Source organism: Procambarus clarkii, chromosome 5, assembly GCF_040958095.1.
Source record: "Procambarus clarkii isolate CNS0578487 chromosome 5, FALCON_Pclarkii_2.0, whole genome shotgun sequence".
NCBI classification, from domain to species: domain Eukaryota; kingdom Metazoa; phylum Arthropoda; class Malacostraca; order Decapoda; family Cambaridae; genus Procambarus; species Procambarus clarkii.
Genome location: NC_091154.1, coordinates 3,637,963 through 3,660,826, shown reverse-complemented (window position 1 = coordinate 3,660,826; position 22,864 = coordinate 3,637,963). Strand labels below are relative to the sequence as shown.

The following is a 22,864-nucleotide window of genomic DNA, read 5'->3' as shown; positions in this document are numbered from 1 at the left end:
GCAGAACGGTAGTTAAATGATGAATATGAAGGGGTGAAAATGACTTGTTGACAGAGCCCGGGTTCATGGGGAAATTGTGTAAAATCCTGGTTTTTGTCTCGGAGAGACTGCAGATCTGTGTGAGGGCAGTAGCACTCCCGGTTGCAATTCTTTTGACAGTGTCGTGGCACAGTCGATTAAGGCGCGCCTGGGATCCTCTCGGACGTAGGTTCGAACCCTCATTACAGCCCTTGTGGATTTGTTCCTTTGACTTAAACATCTTAATGGTGCTCCAAGGAAAGTTCAAGTGTCTCAGATGGTTACCAGTTAGGTACTTCGATGAAATTTCGCAAAATTTCTCGATGACTAAATTAATCGTATTTATACTGTGGCTAAATCTTTCAAATATAACTGAACGTGCTCTATCAACCATTTCTCACATTCGACCTACACTCAATAGATTCCACTGCAGTAAAATATTTATTTATTTATTTAAATACAAGAAGGTACATTGGGTTTGTGAGGATACATAGCATGGTATTTACATTCTTGTCAAGCCACTAGTACGCGCAACGTTTCAGGCAGGTCCTTAATCTAACAGACAATTTTAAGTTGGTAAATTCTAGCAGAATTAATAAAATGATAACATATAATATGTAATAATATAATTCATCTCGGAGGAATTAGATTCCACTGTGATAAAAATATGATTCATCTTGAAGGAATTATTTACCTGGCAGCCTCTTGCTCCCTCAGTGTGGGAGGTACGAAAGCCTCCATTTCCGAGGTAGGACTGGTAGGAGCTGTATTAGTAGCTGCCGGTGGCCACAATTCCTGTGGGGTTCCTGGTACTGATGAGGCACTCTGCACAATGTGAGTTACCCCTGTGTCATCTGGGATCGTCGGCTGAGATAACGGGGACTTTGTCGAGCACTCTGATGGTACGACCTCTATCTTGTGGATCTCGGCTGTAATAAACCATCAAAAATTCAGTAAGGTGTTCCTGATTTAACAGAGGATTATCAATTTGGAAACTACAAAACTATTCTCTTCACACTGACAATGTTTGCACAACACAGAATAACAATGTTAAATCTTGTACATCGTTTAGCCAGCACAATTTGGCCATTATTTCGAACCATTCTCCGTCATGCCCAAGACAAAAAAAAAACAGCGCTGAATGTAATGAAACGCCATTTTCTGGGCGAGTCCCGGAGGCTCCCCGGAGCTTACCAGGCTGATATGCTAATGTCAGACTTTGGCATCAGTCATGTGTACAGAGTTCTGTGGGCCTACCAGGGACCACGAGCCAGAACCTGGCCCCCTTCTAGAGAGGCAAGGGGAGCAATGGCCTATAGAAACCCCTGTGTGGTTGGAAGCATTCTATGTCTGCCATCGACTGGGTTAGGCACCCAGAAAGGTAGGCATCCCAAAACAAACCCCTATTCTGATGAAAATTGCAACCAAAAGCCGAACTAGTGGATAGAACTCCCCAAACAAAAACGAGCAAACTAGTATGACGTCACCCGTCATCACGTCGCTGTCTGCGCAGCTCCCCCCTCCCCGGGAGGGGGAAGGGGTAGCCCCAGACCTACCACGCCGGTGATCCACACCCCAGTTCTGAGGCTGGATGTCAAAACACACGAAAAAAACACTGAGCGGAGGGAGGGAATCCGGGGAGCCTCCGGGACTCACCCAGAAAATGGTGTTTCATTACATTCAACGCTGGATTTTTTTTTTGGGGGGGGGGCCCCTACAGCTCCCCGGAGCTAACTACCCACAGAGGAAAAGAAAAGGGACAGACCCGGGAGGCAGTCGCCGCACACTACTCAACCCGAAGTTGAGACAAGAGGCCACATCCGCAGACCCAAAGCGACACAGGTCCGACAGGGCCCAGGAACGTGTACAAGGTAACGAGCAGCCAAGGATCCTGTTCGACCGCCAACCAGTATGACCGGTTCAACCGATATGAGCTACGAGGAGAGACTACTGGAATTAAACCTCACGTCACTGGAAGACAGAAGAGTTAGGGGGAGACGTGATCACCACATACAAGATTCTCAGAGGAATTGATAGGGTAGATAAAGATAGATACTTAACTCAAGGGGCACACACACTAGGGAACACAGATGGAAGTTGATTGCCAAAATTAGTCAAAGAGACGCATAGAAAAAACTGGCTCTTTGGTCCCGCTTCTCAACCGTCAATCAACTGGTGTACAGATTCCTGAGCCTACTTGACTCTTATCATATCTACACTTGAAACTGTGTATGGAGTCAGCCTCCACCACACCACTGCCTAATGCATTCCATTTGTCAACTACTCTGACACCACGAGCGTAGCTCTCATCCTGTAACTACACTTAGGTAATTACACACACACACATTGGTCTTATGTTAGACCATTAGACCAATCCTGGAGTATGCAGCTCCAGCCAGGAGTCCATACCTAATTAAACACAAGACAAAGTTAGAGAAGATTCAGAGGTATGCACCAGACTAGTCCCAGAACCAAGAGGTATGAGCTACGAGGAAAAGCTAAGGGAACTAAACCTCACATCCCTGGAAGACAGAAGAGCAAGGGGAGACACAATAACCATCTAAAAAAATTTCAGGGGAATTGACCGGGTGGACAAAGAAACTATTTTGCACGGGAGAATACAGCATTTGGAGTTGGGAGGCAAGAAATCTTGCCTCACTTGGCAAGATTCCTCCTCCCACCATACTATGCACATTGATAACAGCATTGTGGCAAGAATTAGCATCAGAATCCTGGCCACTAAATCCTAGAAATGAATAATTTTCCACAAGTTTTTAGTAAAGGAACATGCGAAGTCGTCTCAAGATGCTTAGATGGACCAAACAATGGCCGAGTGCTGAGGCTGCCGGTCTAGCACTGTGATCATGAACAGAATTGTGTTCACTGGTATCTGAACATTGTATACAGTTTTTATCAGTCAGGCTTTTCTGTAATAATATGGCTAATACCAGATACATATACATTTTGTCATTTTTAGGCAATACTGTGGTCACAAGATGAACAGCAGTGCTGTGAGCTCATGCTGCGTGTGCCATCCTTGGTGGCTCACTCAGTACCTCACACCTCAGAATGTTGCCCACGAATTAAAAAAAAAAAAAAGGCATCTGTTTACTAGAGCCCTGAGGAAGCTAATGTGAATCCTGTGTAGCCATGGGACTTTTAAATCTTATGCAATACTTTAAAACATACATACATATTTTTTATTAAAGGTTAAATAAAATTGGGAGGCAAGGAAACTGACACGGTGGGTGGCTGCGGAAGAGGTTGTGCCGGAAGTCTGGCAGGAAGGCGTCAATACGATCCCAAGTAATGGTCCAGAGCCGGGTGAAGCCATCTGCCGTATGAAAGACCTGAGTCGTCTCCATCACCAGCAGCATGTTCTTTAAGATCTCGGGAATGGCATCGCTCTGTTGGAAAATTGAGAATGAGTTGAGAACACACAAAAATATAGTACTATACTGTACTCTACTTCGGTTGTAAAATATACGATGCTCTGAAATCCAAACTTAAAAATAACACAAGTCAAATTATCCATGAGAATATGTAATCACACAGCCAAATGAGGACGATAGTACAGTACGTTAAGCTCTGCAATATTGTGCCCATCACTGGCATGTTAATTTGAATTTTTCTTGTTTAGGGTAAACATACGGCTCGACTGAATGCAGTGTAGATATACAACACTTTTGCTACATCACTAATTTCAGTGATATACTCTGAAAACTTTCATTACCTCTGAAATTTTGGATTGGAATAATGACCATTTCAAACAGAAGATTTGAATGATCTGCCTGCAAAAATAGTCATTTCAACTAGCTCACATGGTGGCTTCACTCAGGGGGAGGGAGGGAATTATCAGGGGAAAGTGCAAAGCCATTACAACTACAGTGAAACTTCAAATAACGAATTTAATCTGTTCCGGCGCCGTGATAGTCATGTGAAACGGATGTTATAGAAAACGAATGTCCCCATTGACAATAATGGAAATCAAATTAATCTGTTCTACCACCGAAAAACCTCAATATGATATTCGATCTTTTAAATAATGGAGCAGCCTACCTTACATACACTGAACAAACCTTTATGACATTTTTCTTTCTTCAAATTTGTTCAATATTTTTTTTTAATTTGTCTTATAGCAAAAGGTTCGCTCAGTGTTTGGCAGGTAGGCTGCTCCACGTTTCTTAATTACAAAAAAAAAAAAAATGAAAAATAAAAAAACTGTTGAAACAATTTGAAAAATGGACAAATGCCATAAAGGTTCGTTCAGTGTTTGTCGGGTAGGCTGCTCCATTATGACAATCTTTCTTTGTTTCAAATATGTTCTATTTGATTTGTATTTTTCATTTAAGTTTCAATAATGGAGCAGCCTACCCGACAAACACTGAACGAATTGTCGGCGATCTGGGCGATCGTTACCCAAAATGCTCACCATTTGAGGCGATCGTCACTCGAGGTTCTACTGTATCTTGGAAGGGGGTCAGGATAAGGATTTGGGAAGGGACGAGGTGAAAGGAATGGATAACATTAACACTTTCGCGCTTTCCGCGAAGGTCACTCAGCCAACCGAATGTGCGCGCGGCGTTTTTATCGCTTAAGCGTAAAAACAAAAATGTGTATACTCTTTTTACTCTTCTGACCTTAGTTCTCATGCTACGTATTTCATTTTGGTACCAACGTGTTCGCAATAAAATTCTCTAGAAGAACATCAGTAAAAAAAGTCACGAAACGTATAGGGATACCAGCACCAAATAAATAACTACGAAGATGACTCGCCGTGAGCGCCCATCAGCAACAAAATGTTTTTACTCTTGGGATTGTAATCACCTCCACACTTATTCTACAGCGTTAATTTTGGTATCAATGGACTCGCAATGAAATTCCCAACACGGTGATATGAATATAAGCGTAGAATAATGATGCGGCCCGCCCGCAAGAGTGTGGGAAGTGGTGAAATTGTTACCCGGTATCGGTGACGGGACGACGCACGGCGCTTTGAAAGTTTATACTTATTTCACTCTCATGACATTAATTTTCTATGTACGTCATTCATTTTTGTGTCAATGTGTTCGCAATAGAATGTTCTATGTGCCCATAGGTAAAAAATATCAACAAAGCGTAAGTTAGAATAGCGCCAAATATAAAACAACGCTGGAACATATCAGTGAGCGTCAAACACACACGAAATGTTTTTACTTTTGTTATGTTTGTCAAGTTTATACTTGTTGCACACAGTTATTTTTGGTTGTATATTGATCGGAATAAAATTCCCTAAACAGACATATGCATATAATACATGATATGGGGGAAGCATTACCAGTATAAACGGCTAAAGTCACCCACCTGCAACCCGTTTGGGACAAAATACCATTTGATCGAAGTTATCCACACCTTTCATGAACTTATTGTACCATGCAGCCTAGTGGTGAGAAAGAGAGCCTCATAGCGCGCAGTTTGAAACAAACCCAAAGTAAATCGGATAAAAATTGAATTTTATACAAATATTTTAAAAGAGGACTCAACTTTATGTCCACTATGCGTTAGCGTTAGACGAAACGGGACGCGCCGGCGCGTCCAGATAGCGCGAAAGTGTTAAGAAAGGATGCACCTTAATTTAAAAATGACTTTTGGTTAAGACCATCAGATGCATCTCACATTTGTCCTGCAGAGTTACTTCTGCGGTTGACCCTCAGAGGTGCAGCATGCACGATGTAACAAGGATTTTTTTTTTAAGGGGGAAGGGAGGGGCCGGCTTTGTTTCTCGAGGTCTAAGTACAAAATTTACGAGGAATTATGAACAAAATTAAAATACAAAACATTCATTTAATAATGAATAGCAATGCAGCAGTACTGCCGACGTACAGTATTGCTAAACTTGGATCACCGATTAATGAAATCATTTAAGCAAGCATTAAGTAGTTTCTTGTCTTATCTACTGTGTATGTATATTCTCAGTCTACTAGAATCGAGTTGATTTTACAGTTAAAAACCAGCGTTGAATGTACTGAAACGCCATTTTCTGGGTGAAACCCCGGAAGCTCCCTGGCACCCTCCCTCCCTCTGGTCGGCGGAGTTTTTGCATATTTTGAAATCCAGTCTAAGAATTGACGGGTGGATCGCCGACACGAGGGTCTGGGGCACCCCCTTCCAGCCCTCCCAGGGAGGGGAGGGGGTTGTGCAGACAGCGGTGCAGCAACGTGATGACGTCATGCTCGTTTGCCAAGTTTCGTTTGGGGAGTGCTGTCGACTCTTTCGGCTTTCGGTAGCAATATTTTCACCTGAATAAGGGTTTGTTTTGGGGCGCCTACCTTTCTGGGTGCCAGACCCGGTTGATTACAGACACAGAATGCTCCCAACCACACGAGGGGGTTTCTACAGGACATTGCTACTCGTGCCTCTCTGAGGGTGCCAGGTTCTGGCTTTTAGTCCCCAGTAGGCAAGAACTCCATGCACATTGATCGATGCCAGAAAGCTAATACTTTGTATATCCATATCAGTCTGGATAGCTCTGGGGAGCTGACGAAGCTCCCCCACCCCCAGAAAAAAAAAATTCTAGTAATAAAAGCCAGAGGAATGTAACAGTTCTGGTACGTACACACATGAAAACAGCTGCAAAAGAAATGTGGAAAGATTGGCTGACAGTATGCAGCTACAAAAACAAAATACAGTGCACGTTCGTTACAATTATCTCCTTTGGATTCTTCAGGCCCTCGTGGGTTGGATTGTATTATATGCCCTCTAATATTTTCTCATATGCATCAGTCATACAATTTCATTGTGTAACATCACCTTGTTTCCGATACAATTTTGCTTCACCGATGCTGCCTCAAGGGATTGAATTTGGGGTTTGTGGCCTTGTATTCGTCATTTCCGAGAAGTTCACTTATCTGGAAACCCCCAAATGGGTTTTCCGAAGGCTCCCAGATAGTGCAGAGTATGTTCTAACAGCATACATTTCACATTTTGTTATACTTAACTCCTATGCATGGAAGCCTGGCTTCACTTTCAGGATTAATCCCCCTTTCAGAGCGTTTAAAAAGAGAACAACCAAACACCTCCAAAGATACCTGATCAACTTGTTTTTTGTAAGTTTGACTGCAAGTAGCAGCAGCTCCATGCACAGTCTGGTTGAGCAGACTGCCAAACAGGAGACCTGGCCTGAGACCAGATTACAAAAACACACACACACACACACACACACACCAGGCTCATCCCGGAACTGAGAGGTATGAGCTACGAGGAAAAGCTAAAGGAGCTGAACCTCACGTTCCTGGAAAACAGAAGAGTAAGGGGAGACATGATAACCACCTACAAAATTCTCAGGGAAATTGACAGGGTGGACAAAGACAAACTGTTCAGCACCGGTGGGCCATGAACAAGGGGACACAGGTAGAAACTTAGTACCCAGATGAGCCACAGAGACGTTAGAAAGAATTTTTTCAGTGTCAGAGTAGTTAATAAATGGAATGCACTAGGCAGTGATGTGGTGGAGGCTGACTCCATACACAGTTTCAAATGTAGATATGATAGAGCAACGGGAACGTCGTTCCCTCTATAGGCGAAGAAAATGAATTGCAGAACAACTTGAAAGTCGCACCCTATCTCAAGAACGGCGAAGAAGGTTAGGTAGAGAAATAGAAACAATTGAACTAAAGCTACAAGAATCATACAAAACCCAGGAGTGGCAAAGAGAGCAAAAGGCCATCAGTGAAATAGAGAGAAATCTGAAATATTTTTTTCCTATGCAAATTCAAGATAGAAAACTACACCCAGTATCGGGCCCCTGCGAAAGGGAGATGAAACTTTCACTGATGACAACAAAGAAATGAGCGAAAAACTGAAGAATCAGTATGACTATTCTCAGCGAGCCAATACACACACTGAAGATCGATAACCCAAATGAATTTTTCATGGATATACCAGTAATACCAACATCAAACCATATATCAGATGTCACCCTATCCCCACTGGATTTTGAAGAAGCCATAGACAGTATGCCTATACACTCTGCACCAGGCCCTGATTCTTCAAACTCTATATTCATCAAGAACTGTAAAAAACCGCTATCGCAGGCCCTTCACATTCTTTGGGGACAAAGCCTAGATACTGGCAATATCCCTTACATATTAAAAACAGCAGAGAGAGCACCACTCCATAAAGGAGGAAATAAGGCAGAGGCAAAAAATTACAGACCAATAGCACTAACATCGCACATCATAAAAATCTTCGAGAGAGTGCTGAGAAGTAAGATCACAAAATACATGGAATCATAGCATCTCCATAACCCTGGACAACATGGTTTCAGAACAGGGTGCTCTTGCCTATCACAGTTGCTGGACCACTATGATATGGCACTAGATGCCATGGAAGACAAACAAAACGCTGATGTAATTTACACAGATTTCGCAAAAGCCTTTGACAAATGTGACCATGGGGTTATTGCACATAAAATGCATTCAAAAGGAATTACCGGAAAAATAGGCAGATGGATCTACAATTTCCTGACTAATAGAACCCAATGTGTAATAGTCAACAAAATAAAATCCGGTTCATCAACCGTAAAGAGCTCAGTCTCCCAGGGTACTGTGCTTGCTCCAGTACTTTTTCTAATCCTCTTATTGGACATAGACAAAGACACAACCTATAGTACTGTATCATCCTTTGTAGATGACACTAGGATTTTTATGAGAGTAGAAACATAGAGGACACGGCAAACCTCCAATCAAATGTAGATCAGGTCTTTCTATGGGCTACAGAAAATAATATGGTGTTTAACGAAGTTAAGTTTCAGCTCATGCGCTACGGAAAAAATGAAAATATTGTATAAAAACGGAAACCACGTACAAAACTAAGTCAAATCATAATATAGAACGGAAAGGCAATGTAAAGGATTTGGGTGTTCTGATGTCAGAAGACCTTACATTTAAAGAAGACAATAAAAGTAGCTGTCACAACTGCAAGAAAAATGACAGGTTGGATAACAAGAACCTTTCACACTAGAGATGCTATACCAATGATGATACTTTTCAAGACGCTAGTGCTCTCTAGAGTGGAATACTGCTGCACAATGACAGCCCCTTTCAAAGCTGGAGAAATTGCTGACCTGAAGAGCGTGCAGAGATCCTTTACTGCTTGAATCCACTCAGTAAAACATCTAAACTATTGGGACCAACTAAAGAGCCTAAATTTGTATTCTCTTGAGCGCAGGCGGGAGAGATACATAATAATTTACACATGGAAAATAGTAGAGGGGCTGGTCCCAAACCTGCACACAGAAATCACAGCACATGAGACCAGAAGGCATGGCAGGATGTGCAAAATACCCCCGTTGAAGAGCAGAGGTGCAACAGGTACTCTGAGAGAGAACTCTATCAACATCAGAGGCCCGAGATTGTTCAACACGCTTCCACTACACATAAGGGGCATAACTGGCCGACCCCTCACAGTGTTCAAGAGAACTTGACAAACACCTCCAAAGGATACCTGATCAACCAGGCTGACTCATACGTCAGGCTGCGAGCAGCCGCGTCCAACAGTCTGGTTGACCAGACCAGTCCAGCAACGAGGTCTGGTCGATGACCGGGCCGCGGGGTCGCTGAGCCCCGGAAACACCTCAAGGTAAGGTACTCATTACATCGGGCTTGTCTCGGTGGTGCTTCGGTTTGGGATTCCAGCTGTGCTATTGTGTGCCCTTCTCCCTTTGCTTCCACTCCACTGTACCCAGGAAATATCCTCAGTGCCCCAAGATGGTTTTGTTCCATCAGGCTGTTCTTTTTACAAGTGTAATAGGCGTCCTGTCAGTGACATTGGGGAATCCAGCACACGAACACATTCCTTGGTGACAGACCTTTCACAACAACTAAGACTATAATCAAACAAGAATGTCATCTTAAACTTAACCAAAATACCATGCAGGGATCATGCACTTACGGTGACCTCGCTCACCAAATGATCCGAACGATGGGTGTTTAGGTATCTGTCCATGAAGTCCAGGATAGTCAACCAGAGAGCTGTGAAGGTGGGCAGCGTCAGGAGAGGCGTCAAGTGCCGCAGGTAAACCTACACGTTACGAAAATAAACACAGAATATTAGAAATGTTTAAAGACAAAATTTCTTCATCACACACTCCTATGACAAGACGACGACTTCCTGTTCCTGTCGAGGTCACTAGATATGGTGGCCCTCTGGTAAATTCAGACATATATATTCCAGTAGAATCACAATTTTACACAAGGATGCATTCCTCTTAATACAATCTAGACCAGTGTTTCTCAACTGGGGTTCAACGAAACCCCCGGGCTCTGCGAGAGGTCGCCCACCACGGTTTCTGCAAGAGAGTGAGATAAATGGGTTAATGCTTATCATATGCAAATAGAATCACTCTCTCAAGATGAGATTCACTGACCTATCTTGAGGTTATCGCGAGACGATTTCGGGGCTGAGCGTCCCCGTGGTCTGGTCCTCGACCAGACCTTTTTGTTACACACACCCACAGGAAGCAGCCCTAGCAGCTCTCTAACTCCCAGATACCTATTTACTGCTAGGTAACATAGGCATCAGGGTGAAAGAAACACTGCCCATTTGTTTCCGCCTCCACCGGGGATCGAACCCGGAACCTCAGGACTACGAATCCGAAACGCTGTCCACCCAGCTGTCAGGCCCCCCTGTACCTATACAGGTACGCCCTGTACCTGGGACCTATTCCCCAGTTAAGGTCTAGATTTCAGAGAAGGATTATCATCCTGCCATTCATAGGAGAGCAATAAATACAGTGCTGCAATTTGCAATGTCTTACACGTGTCAGTAAGCTTTTTCACATTTAACCAGTATCAAGAGCAAAGACATAAATCGTCTCCTGTCAGTTGATAATGAAATGCGTGTGTGTGCTTATCTCAGCTCCGACACCCGGAATTAACAATTTGTGTACCAAAAGACAAGCTCGGGTTTCACAATAGAGAAGCAAATTTCATTACCTAAATTGGCTTAAAAAATAACATTGTCTTGACCCACATATTTGTTCTTTTATCTTACACTCCTTAAACATCGTAAATTTTTATTTTGTGTTTACCGATATGATTGATTTTTTTGCGATTAATAAATACATATTTGAGATTAATAAATACACATACACACACTGTACAGGTATTACATAATTGTTACGAAAGGTTCATTCAGGCACAAATAATATATCAAGGGTTTCACATGGGGTAAACAGGCAGAGAAACATTCAATTGTATTCATTCACTAGTCAATCTCTCTAACAATTCCAAAGTTGCGTTTGTCTTAGGGTGCAGATTCATTCATTTCTCCTGTAATCCTTTCCCACTGTCATTACCATACACTTAATGGACTTGAACTCTAACCACCATTTGTCTGGCCATCTCCAAGTTTCCGAGGGTCTTTCTATGGCATACTACAGTCTTCCTCTACATTTGTTTTTGTTTTTAGATTTGCATCATCTAATAGCCCTGATGTGTGCGTTCACTCCATCGGCTATGCCAGTCACACACAGGGTATGCCCTCAGGTATGCCAGTCACACACAGGGTATGCCCTCAGATATGCCAGTCACACACAGGGCATGCCCTCAGATATGCCACTCACACACACGGCATGCCCTCGGGTATGCCAGTCACACACCTTAACACTCCTAGGACTGTGTTTGCAACTCGAGCCCCACCAGCACTCACCTTCTGCACCAGCGTGGCGGCTCTGACTCGCGTCTCCTCCAGGGAGGCGGGGCTGGAGCCGGGAAGGGGCTGCAGCAGCTTGGCTAGCAACGGGAAGAGCACCTTGTTGAAGCATGACTCCCACTCGCTAGCACTCAGGGCTTGCAAGTCGTGGTTCAGTAGGGCCCGCTGCAGGTACGTCATCGCCATGTTGCGGACCTGACGGGAAAATGTGAGAAAAAAATTTGGCTAAAATTTAATAAAACAATATTCCCTATGAACAAATCCACAAGGGCCGTGATGAGGGTTTGAACCTACGCACGGGATGATCCCAGACGCGCCTTAGTCTGGGATCTGGGAACGAACAAATGATGTGTTCATTTGATATGTCACGCTAGTGTGACTTCTGTGTGTGTTGAGAATATTCCCTATGTTCAGGCATAAACAATTCTCTAAATCTGTGCAATCAATGTAAATAGTTTCCAACTTCAAACCAAAACATTTTCCAAATTCTCAAATTAATGAAACCCTTACACCCTCCAGAAACTTGGAGAGCAAACAGACTGGAGCCCAGGTTGAATGGTCTCGGAATGGTTGAATGGTCGTACAGTCTCCGTGGTGTAGTGGTAAGACACTCGCCTGGCGTTCCGCGAGCGCTATGTCATGGGTTCGTATCCTGGCCGGGGAGGATTTACTGGGCGCAATTCCTTAACTGTAGCCTCTGTTTAACGCAACAGTAAAATGTGTACTTGGATGAAAAAACGATTCTTCGCGGCGGGGATCGTATTCCAGGGACCATAGGATTAAGGACTTGCCCGAAACGCTACGCGTACTAGTGGCTGTACATGAATGTAACAACTCTTGTATATATCTCAAAAAAAAAAAAAAAGAAAAAAAAAAAAAAAAAAAAAAAAAAAAAAAAAGTAGCAACAGAAGCATCTCCCACAAAATAGAATTTCCATTTTTTTTTCTCTCTGGTAGCTTTCACTGGAGCAAGTCTTTAGCCCTTATACTGCTCCAGTTGCCACATGCAACTTTTCCCCACTTAATATGTTACCTATTTCAAAACGTGCACATGCCGATGTAGTACTGTACTTTTAAATAGCTCGGCAATTTGAGGATTACAAAATTTCTTCTTAAAAGGTCTATTGTACCAAAATCACTAGAAAATTTGTTGGTGGTACCTGCTTGATACCTGGTTGATGGGGTTCTGGGAGTTCTTCTACTCCACAAGCCCGGCCCAAGGTCAGGCTTGACTTGTGAGAGCTTGGTCCACCAGGCTGTTGCTTGGAGCGGCCCGCTGGGCCACATATCCACCACAGCTCCGGCAATGTTGTTGTTCCGGCAATATTTCTGATGTTTGCTGGGAGGATGTTGAACAACCGCGGACCTCTGATGTTTATACAGTGTTCTCTGATTGTGCCTATGGCACCTCCACTCTTCACTGGTTCTATTCTGCATCTTCTACCATATCGTTCACTCCAGTACGTTGTTATTTTACTGTGTAAATTTAGGACCTGGCCCTCCAGTATTTTCCATGTGTATATTATTTGATATCTCTCTCGTTGTCTTTCTAGCGAGTACATTTCGAGGGCTTTTAGATGATCCAATAATTTAGGTGCTTTATCGTGTCTATGTATGCCATATATATTCTCTGTATTCCCTCTATTTCTGCAATCTCTCCTGCTCTGAAGGGGAAAGTGAGTACTGAGCAGTACTCGAAACGGGACAACACAAGTGACTTGAACAGTACAACCATTGTGATGGAATCCCTGGATTTGAAAGTTCTCGTAATCCATCCTATCATTTTTCTGGCTGATGCAATATTTGCTTGGTTATGTTCCCTAAACGTTAGGTCGTCAAACATCATTATTCCCAAATCCTTTATATGTTGCTTTCCTACTATAGGCAAATTTGATTGTGTTTTGTAACCTGTATTATGTTTAAGGTTCTTATTTTTACCGTATCTGAGTACCTGGAATTTATCACTGTTAAACATCATGTTTTTTTCTGCTGACCGGTCGAAAACTTTATTAATCTTCATTTATTTATTTATCAGCCTTATTCCTGGTACTTTGACATTGTATTTTGGTTCAGTGATTAAACACACACACACAGTCGCTCCACTAGTGCTTTTAATTGGCTTTAAACTGCAATACTGTACATCACAATGACTAGATGGCAACAAAATAAAATCCTTTTATTTTAATTTTTGTTATTCCAAAATAAAATGCCTGGATGTCAGAATTCTATTCCTGACACCATGGATGATGTGCAGTCCTATCTCTGGCACCAGTGATGGTGTACACCCTCCCCCCCCTGGCACCAGTGATGGTGTACACCCTCCCCCCCCCTGGCACCAGTGATGGTGTACACCCTCCCCCCCCCTGGCACCAGTGATGGTGTACACCCTCCTCCCCCCCCGGGCACCAGTGATGGTGTACACCCTCCCCCCTTGCACCAGTGATGGTGTACAACCACCCCCCCTGGCACCAGTGATGGTGTACAACCACCCCCCCTGGCACCAGTGATGGTGTACACCCTCCCCCCCTGGCACCAGTGATGGTGTACACCCTCCCCCCCTGGCACCAGTGATGGTGTACACCCTCCCCCCCCTGGCACCAGTGATGGTGTACACCCTCCCCCCCTGGCACCAGTGATGGTGTACACCCTCCCCCCCTGGCACCAGTAATGGTGTACACCCTCCCCCCCCTGGCACCAGTGATGGTGTACAACCACCCCCCCTTGCACCAGTGATGGTGTACAACCACCCCCCCCCCTGGCACCAGTGATGGTGTACACCCTCCCCCCCTGGCACCAGTAATGGTGTACACCCTCCCCCCCCTGGCACCAGTGATGGTGTACAACCACCCCCCCTTGCACCAGTGATGGTGTACAACCACCCCCCCCCCCTGGCACCAGTGATGGTGTACACCCTCCCCCCCTGGCACCAGTGATGGTGTACACCCTCCCCCCCTGGCACCAGTGATGGTGTACACCCTCCCCCCCTGGCACCAGTGATGGTGTACACCCTCCCCCCCCTGGCACCAGTGATGGTGTACACCCTCCCCCCCACTGGCACCAGTGATGGTGTACACCCTCCCCCCCCCTGGCACCAGTGATGGTGTACACCCTCCCCCCCTGGCACCAGTGATGGTGTACACCCTCCCCCCCCTGGCACCAGTGATGGTGAACACCCCCCCCTGGCACCAGTAATGGTGTACAATCTAACTTTCAGGGAAGGAAAGTACAAAAACGAGACCATTGTCATTGAAGTATAAACGATAATTTCAGTAAAAGAACACCAAGACATAAGACTGGCACTCACAGTGGTGCGAGAGTCGCAGCAGTAGCGGGCGATGCCCTGGAGCAGAGGACAGAGTGCCTGGGGCCAGAGTGACGGTGTCGAGACCTGCGGCAGCGGCTGTTCCCCCAATCCCACAATGTGACTGGATGCGGTGTGCAGTGTGTCCATCAGGTCCAGAAGCTGCAGGGAAAGTGGGATTAGCCGACGTCTTTCACCGAGATTAACGTACATATTGCATGGCTAAAAAGAAAATTAACGTTGAAATTAAGAGACCAAATCAAAGGTGATGGGACAAAAATTTAAATAGGTGTAAAGAAATATAAGATGCTGTGACACTCGATTCCAGGATGAATTTAAATGAGATTCAATTTTCAAAGATGTTACTGTGACAGGCTCTCTGCAAAGAATAACATTTTGAAGCTAGCAAGCTATGAGCACTCATTGTAGATATTACATTGCTACCACCATCTCTATAGGGGTTGGCAATGTCAACCTTTGTGCATACATAACATATATACCTGCTTGATGGGGTTCTGGGAGTAGTTCTACTCCTCATGCCAGGCTCAAAGCCACGCTTGATTTGCGAGAGCTTGGACCAACAGGCTGCTTCTTGGAGCGGCCCGCAGATCCTCATCCACCACAGCCCAGTACTAGTACTCACGTGTGCGCACGCACATACACACACACGCCAGATATTTGGAAAGCAGCTAACGTAGTCCCGATATACAAAAAAGGGGATAGACAGGAGGCACTGAACTACAGGCCAGTGTCCCTAACCTGCATACCATGCAAGCTGATGGAGAAGATTGTGCGAAGAAAGCTAGTGGAGCATCTGGAGCGAAGGAACTTTGTAACACAGCATCAACATGGGTTCAGGGATGGCAGGTCCTGCCTCACAGGATTTTCACTTGAATTCTACGACCAGGCAACAAAAATAAGGCAAGAAAGAGAAGGGTGGACAGACTGCATATTTTTGGATTGTCAGAAAGCCTTTGATACAGTACCACACAAGAGGCTAGTGAAAAAGCTGGAGATGCAGGCTGGAGTGAAAGGGAAGGTTCTCCATTGGATAAAGGAGTACCTAAGCAACAGGAGACAACGAGTCACTGTGAGGGATGAGGTCTCAGATTGGCGAGACGTTACAAGTGGAGTCCCGCAGGGTCAGTCCTTGGACCTATACAGTTTCCGATATATGTAAATGATCTCCCAGAGGGTATAGACTCGTTTCTCTCAATGTTTGCCGATGATGCAAAAATTATGAGGAGGATTGAAACAGAGGATGATAGTAGGAGGCTACAAGATGACCTAGACAGACTGAGTGAATGGTCCAACAAATGGCTGTTGAAGTTCAACCCAAGTAAATGCAAATGAAACTAGGCAGTGGAAACAGGAGGCCAGACACACGATACAGAATAGGAGATGAAGTACTTAATGAAACAGACAGAGAGAAAGATCTAGGAGTTGATATCACACCAAACCTGTCTCCTGAAGCCCACATAAAAAGAATAACGTCTGCGGCATATGCGAGGCTGGCTAACATCAGAACAGCCTTCAGGAACCTGTGTAAGGAATCATTCAGAATCTTGTACACCACATATGTAAGACCAATCCTGGAGTATGCGGCCCCAGCATGGAGCCCGTACCTTGTCAAGCACAAGACGAAGCTGGAAAAAGTCCAAAAGTATGCTACTAGACTAATCCCAGAACCAAGAGGCATGAGTTACAAGGAAAGGCTGCGGGAAATGCACCTTATGACACTGGAAGACAGAAGAGTAAGGGGGGACACGATCACAACCTACAAAATCCTCAGGGGAATCGACTGGGTAAACAAGGATAAACTATTCAACACTGGTGGTATGCGAACAAGGGGACACAATTGGAAACTGAGTACCCACATGAGCCACAGGGACGTTTTAAGGAACTTTTTCAGTGTCAGAGTAGTTAACAGATGGAATGCATTAGGCAGTGATGTGGTGGAGGCTGACTCCATACACAATTTTAAATGTAGATATGATAGAGCCCAGTAGGCTCAGGAATCTGAGTACACCAGTTGATTGACAGTTTAGAGGCGGGACCAAAGAGCCAAAGCTCAACCCCCGCAAGCACAACTAGGTGAATACACACACACACACACAAAAATAAGAAAATTCACTTTCGCAAACAGAGTGGTAGACGGTTGGAACAAGTTAGGTTAGAACAAGGTGGTGGAGGCCAAGACTGTCAGTAGTTTCAAAGCGTTATATGACAAAGAGTGCTGGGAAGACGGGACACCAAGAGCGTAGCTCTCATCCTGTAACTACACTTAGGTAATTACCCGCATACACACACACTCTTCAATGTTGGTGAAGACAATAACAGCCTCAACTGCATGACACTTGACAATGAGCTGTTAAAAATGCAGTATCATGTCCCTAGGCCTATAAGCTACCTTATACTACGATGTCCATATTTTCCTTACATTTGTTAGGAATAAATGCACAGTACTACTAAATTATCTATAAACACCCGAAGGTGGTGTGGTCACCTGTAGACAACACCCGAAGGTGGTGTGGTCACCTGTAGACACCTGTAGGCAACACCTGAAGGTGGTGTGGTCACCTGTAGACAACACCCGAAGGTAGTGTGGTCACCTGTAGACAACACCCGAAGGTGGTGTGGTCACCTGTAGACACCTGTAGGCAACACCTGAAGGTGGTGTGGTCACCTGTAGACAACACCCGAAGGTAGTGTGGTCACCTGTAGACAACACCCGAAGGTGGTGTGGTCACCTGTAGACAACACCCGAAGGTGGTGTGGTCACCTGTAGACAACACCCGAAGGTGGTGTGGTCACCTGTAGGCAACACCCGAAGGTGGTGTGGTCACCTGTAGGCAACACCCGAAGGTGGTGTGGTCACCTGTAGACAACACCCGAAGGTGGTGTGGTCACCTGTAGAGTGGGTTCCACTTGAGGAAGTTCCACAACATCTGCAATATAACCTGCCACAAGTCTGCAGCCACATCAGCTATTTGTATCTGTCTCTTGTTACGCATTAGGTTGGCATTTACGCCAGGGGCAAAGGCACTGGGACCAGGGGGCCAGATTCACGAAGTCGTTATGCAAGTACTTACGAACGTGAACATCTTTCCTCAATCTTTGACGGCTTTGGTTACATTTAGTAAACGGTTTACAAGCATGAAAACTTCCCAATCAACTGTTGTCATTGTTATAAACAGCCTCCTTGTGCTTCAGAGCTCATTAACTGTTTAATAATTAAGAACAAAGCCACCTTAGATTGAGAAAAGATGTTCAGGTTCGTAAGTGCTTGCATAACTGCTTCACGAATCTGGCCCCCAGGTATGTTATTCAGTGGCATTTACATGAGGGCTGCTATATCTCTAGTGGCCTCAAAGAGGACAGGATGCCAGCCACTTGTCAAAGGTTCTCAATTTGTCCTGATGGTAATGTATAGTTAAATGCTGAATTGCCGTTATGTCTTGGCATTTACAGCTTCGATGGGTAGGCAGTTCCGTGGGTGAAGAAGCATCTGTTTTCTATCCTGCATTGTGGCTTGTTGAGCTTGAAACCGTTGCTCCTTGTTTGTGTTACAGTTTACCTTTTCAAGAAGTGGTCTGGATCAATGTTCTCCAAATGTCTCAGTACTGTATTTTGAGTTTCAATGAGATGAGCCCTGTCATGTCTAGTTTGCAGTGGTGTTAACCCTATGGCCCTCAGCCATGTGCATGTGTATTATTTTTAGGGGGAGGAAGGGCATGTGTGTGTGTGTGTGTGTGTGTGTGTGTGGAGAGTGTAGGTGGTACACAGTTTGATTATTTTCCTTGTGTACATCTCCGCCACTGCAATAATGCCATACCAAACTGCACTATACGTTTCCTTACCTTCTCCGACACCTGCTGGTATGTCATCGGCACGTCGTCAGAGTCCGATTCATCTGCATCATATGCATTTGGTCCTGTGCTGGGGGATTTAGGTCTGCGCGAGCTCGACTTTTCTTCCTTTCGTCGTCCCACTGCTTTTCTCCGCAAAGGTGACCGGACACTCTCCTTAATTGAAACTCGCTTTTCTGTCCTGCCTGAAAAATCAAAAAGTTTTTTGGTACGAGTAAAGAGCAATGATACACCAGCCCATTTTTGCAATTCAACAAGCGTTGAATTTGAATCAGTTTGATGCTTATTGATGCTCCTTGTTGGGAACGAGGGAATGATGCTCATTTCCCAAAAGCATCAAAACAACACTGCTTTGACCATCACTAAAGTACCATAATTTAGACGTGCTACCCTGCCAGCCACTGTCAATCTCAAAGCAATAGACAGTGTCAGACTTGCAATCAGGGAATGCAGGGTTCAATTCCTAGGCAGAGCAGAAATGGCTGGGCACATTTCCTATCATCTAATGCCTCTGTTCACCTAGCAGCAAATAGGTATCCGGAAGGTAGGAGACTGTTGTGGTTACATCCTGGGAAGGGTTGGTAGTTCGACCTTACTGGGACCTTGATACAAGTCTAAAGCACATACTGTAAACATATATATATATATATACATAAACACACACACACACGGCTGTGTGTCCCCATCAATGGGAATTACATCTGTTGTATACTTCAAGTACAAAGTTGTATTGTATCTCACTGCTACAAAATACATAACCTATTACAGTACTGTAAAACAATGGATATTCTTAAGTTATATAATGAAATTGACGAGTGTGCGCCTTTCTTCATATCTGTAGGCAAGGTTTTTAACACCCTTTAATTAACTATGTAACTACAAATAAATATTTGAATACGCTGACAACGTGTACTTAAACAATTAAAATGTTACAGTGAGCACGAGAGAGAGACAGACAGAGAGAGAGAGAGACAGAGAGAGAGACAGAGACAGAGGAAGAGACAGAGACAGAGGAAGAGACAGAGACACACACACACGTGCGCGCGCGTGTGTGTGTGTATGTGGAATAGGAGAATGTGTAAGGAATGTGGAATAGGAGGCCATAGAGCCCACACAACTTATATATTATGTGAGAAATCTTTAAAGAATTCTGATAGAGATCTAAGGATGGTTCTAGATAGAAAACTATCACATGAGCACCACATAAAGAACGTTGTGTGAGGAGCCTATGCCACGCTTTCTAACTTCAGAATTGCTTTTAAATACATGGATGGCGATATACTAAAGAAATTGTTCACGACTTTTGTTAGGCCAAAGCTAGAATATGCAGCGGTTGTGTGGTGTCCATATCTTAAGGAGTACATCAACAAACTGGAAAAAGGTGCAAAGACATGCTACTAAGTGGCTCCCAAAACTGAAGGGCAAGAGCTACGAGGAGAGGTTAGAGGCATTAAATATGCCAAAACTAGAAGACAGAAGAAAAAGAGGTGATATGATCACTACGTACAAAATAGTAACAGGAATTGATAAAATCGATAGGGAAGATTTCCTGAGACCTGGAACTTCAAGAACAAGAGGTCATAGATTTAAAATAGCTAAACACAGATGCCGAAGAAATATAAGAAAATTCACTTTCGCAAACAGAGTGGTAGATGGTTGGAACAAGTTAGGGGAGAAGGTGGTGGAGGCCAAGACCGTCAGTAGTTTCAAAGCGTTATATGACATTAGTACTGGGAAGACGGGACACCATGAGCGTAGCTCTCATCCTGTAACTACACTTAGGTAATTACACATACACAAATACAGTTACTGTACCTCCATTCAGCGTAGCTTCAACGAAGGTGCGACACGCCTGCACGGCACACGGCAGACTCGAGTGAGTAATTCGTCTGTCGCGGACCAGGAACGCCAGCGTATCAACGGCCTGGACGAGAGCTTCGGGACGGTGCTCGCCCAGCTCCCGCTGATGCACTATGTCCCACTCGTTTACCGCTACAGCGCGCACGGCCACAGGCTCAATCTCGCCTTCACGACCAACCTGTGGAAAAAGTAATACAGCAAGATGTTTTTCACACACACTAAGCAAAGTTACATCTTGTACAGTTCTTGTCAAAAGATGAACTAGATCCATTATTTACCACATCTATAATTTTAAGGCTCGCACCCAGTGCATGCCCTTGCTCCCACAACAATCCTCCAGTGTGCACCCCTCACTTGCATGGCCGCCCAGTGTGCACCCTTGCTCGCAGGGCCGCCCAGTGTGCACCCCTCACTTGCATGGCCGCCCAGTGTGCACCCTCGCTCGCAGGGCCGCCCAGTGTGCACCCCTCACTTGCATGGCCGCCCAGTGTGCACCCTCACTTGCATGGCCGCCCAGTGTGCACCCTTGCTCGCAGGGCCGCCCAGTGTGCACCCTCGCTTGCAGGGCCGCCCAGTGTGCACCCTCGCTCGCAGGGCCGCCCAGTGTGCACCCTTGCTCGCAGGGCCGCCCAGCGTGCACCCTCGCTTGCAGGGCCGCCCAGTGTGCACCCTCGCTCGCAGGGCCGCCCAGTGTGCACCCTTGCTCGCAGGGCCGCCCAGTGTGCACCCCTCACTTGCATGGCCGCCCAGTGTGCACCCTTGCTCGCAGGGCCGCCCAGTGTGCACCCCTCACTTGCAGGGCCGCCCAGTGTGCACCCTTGCTCGCAGGGCCGCCCAGTGTGCACCCTCACTTGCATGGCCGCCCAGTGTGCACCCTCGCTTGCAGGGCCGCCCAGCGTGCACCCTCGCTCGCAGGGCCGCCCAGCGTGCACCCTCGCTCGCAGGGCCGCCCAGCGTGCACCCTCACTCGCAGGGCCGCCCAGCGTGCACCCTCACTTGCATGGCCGCCCAGTGTGTACCCTCGCTCGCAGGGCCGCCCAGCGTGCACCCTCACTTGCATGGCCGCCCAGTGTGCACCCTCACTTGCATGGCCGCCCAGTGTGCACCCTCACTCGCAGGGCCGCCCAGCGTGCACCCTCACTTGCATGGCCGCCCAGTGTGTACCCTCGCTCGCAGGGCCGCCCAGTGTGCACCCCTCACTTGCAGGGCCGCCCAGTGTGCACCCTTGCTCGCAGGGCCGCCCAGTGTGCACCCTCACTTGCATGGCCGCCCAGTGTGCACCCTCGCTCGCAGGGCCGCCCAGCGTGCACCCTCGCTCGCAGGGCCGCCCAGCGTGCACCCTCGCTCGCAGGGCCGCCCAGCGTGCACCCTCACTCGCAGGGCCGCCCAGCGTGCACCCTCACTTGCATGGCCGCCCAGTGTGTACCCTCGCTCGCAGGGCCGCCCAGCGTGCACCCTCACTTGCATGGCCGCCCAGTGTGCACCCTCGCTCGCAGGGCCGCCCAGCGTGCACTCCTCTCTTCCCATTCACACATATAAAGTGCTTTTCTGCTTTTCACTTATACATCCATAACTCTCTCCGAATTTATACACCCATAGCTCTCCCCATTTATAGTCTCTCCAACACGTTAGAAGCTTCCAATATATTTGTCCGGGAATTTAATTTGGGCACGATGACAAATCTACCCCATCTCCCACATATGACACTATTAATACGGAGGAGTTACTACTGCGTGCCTGCACGTGCAAGTGCACTTGTGCGTGCGTGTGTGTGTGTGTGTGTGTGTGTGTGTGTGTGTGTGTGTGTGTGTGTGTGTGTGGAGCCCTGTATGTCCCCGTTACACACCCTCCACGCACCAGTATCCAGCCTCCGGTGTTGTGGAGGGGGTCGGGACTGGCCGCTCGGGACCGCTGGGTCGATCTGGCCCCATCGGGATGATCAGGCGCTGCAGGTGGATTCGAGGTCGGATCTGCGGTATCACTGGCTGCTCCTTCCGTGCAATGGCCAGAGTCCATGCCAGAGGTGCTGCCAACATCACTGTCCGAAACAGAACCTGTAGGAACCGACAAATGGTTACAGTTAACAGCTTGAAGAATAATGCCCAGGATTTGTACCCCCGTATGG

At 46.1% G+C, this 22,864-nt stretch overlaps 1 protein-coding gene across 8 annotated transcripts in view; it reads right to left on the bottom strand.

The window, feature by feature from the left end:
- Positions 1-22,864, bottom strand: part of garz (Sec7 domain-containing protein garz) — a 55,168-nt gene that overhangs the window by 15,151 nt on the left and 17,153 nt on the right. For 6 of the 8 annotated variants that reach the window (XM_045753682.2, XM_045753678.2, XM_045753666.2 and 3 more), the window contains exons 6-13: positions 22,597-22,793; positions 20,695-20,917; positions 18,871-19,064; positions 15,014-15,172; positions 11,707-11,904; positions 9,949-10,077; positions 3,260-3,425; positions 713-947 (exon numbers count right to left, since the gene is read on the bottom strand). In XM_045753682.2, the coding sequence (XP_045609638.1) occupies positions 713-947; positions 3,260-3,425; positions 9,949-10,077; positions 11,707-11,904; positions 15,014-15,172; positions 18,871-19,064; positions 20,695-20,917; positions 22,597-22,793 (1,501 nt within the window). The remainder of the gene's footprint in view (positions 1-712; positions 948-3,259; positions 3,426-9,948; positions 10,078-11,706; positions 11,905-15,013; positions 15,173-18,870; positions 19,065-20,694; positions 20,918-22,596; positions 22,794-22,864) is intronic. The other 2 variants (XM_045753699.2, XM_045753690.2) reach the window with 1 other exon arrangement.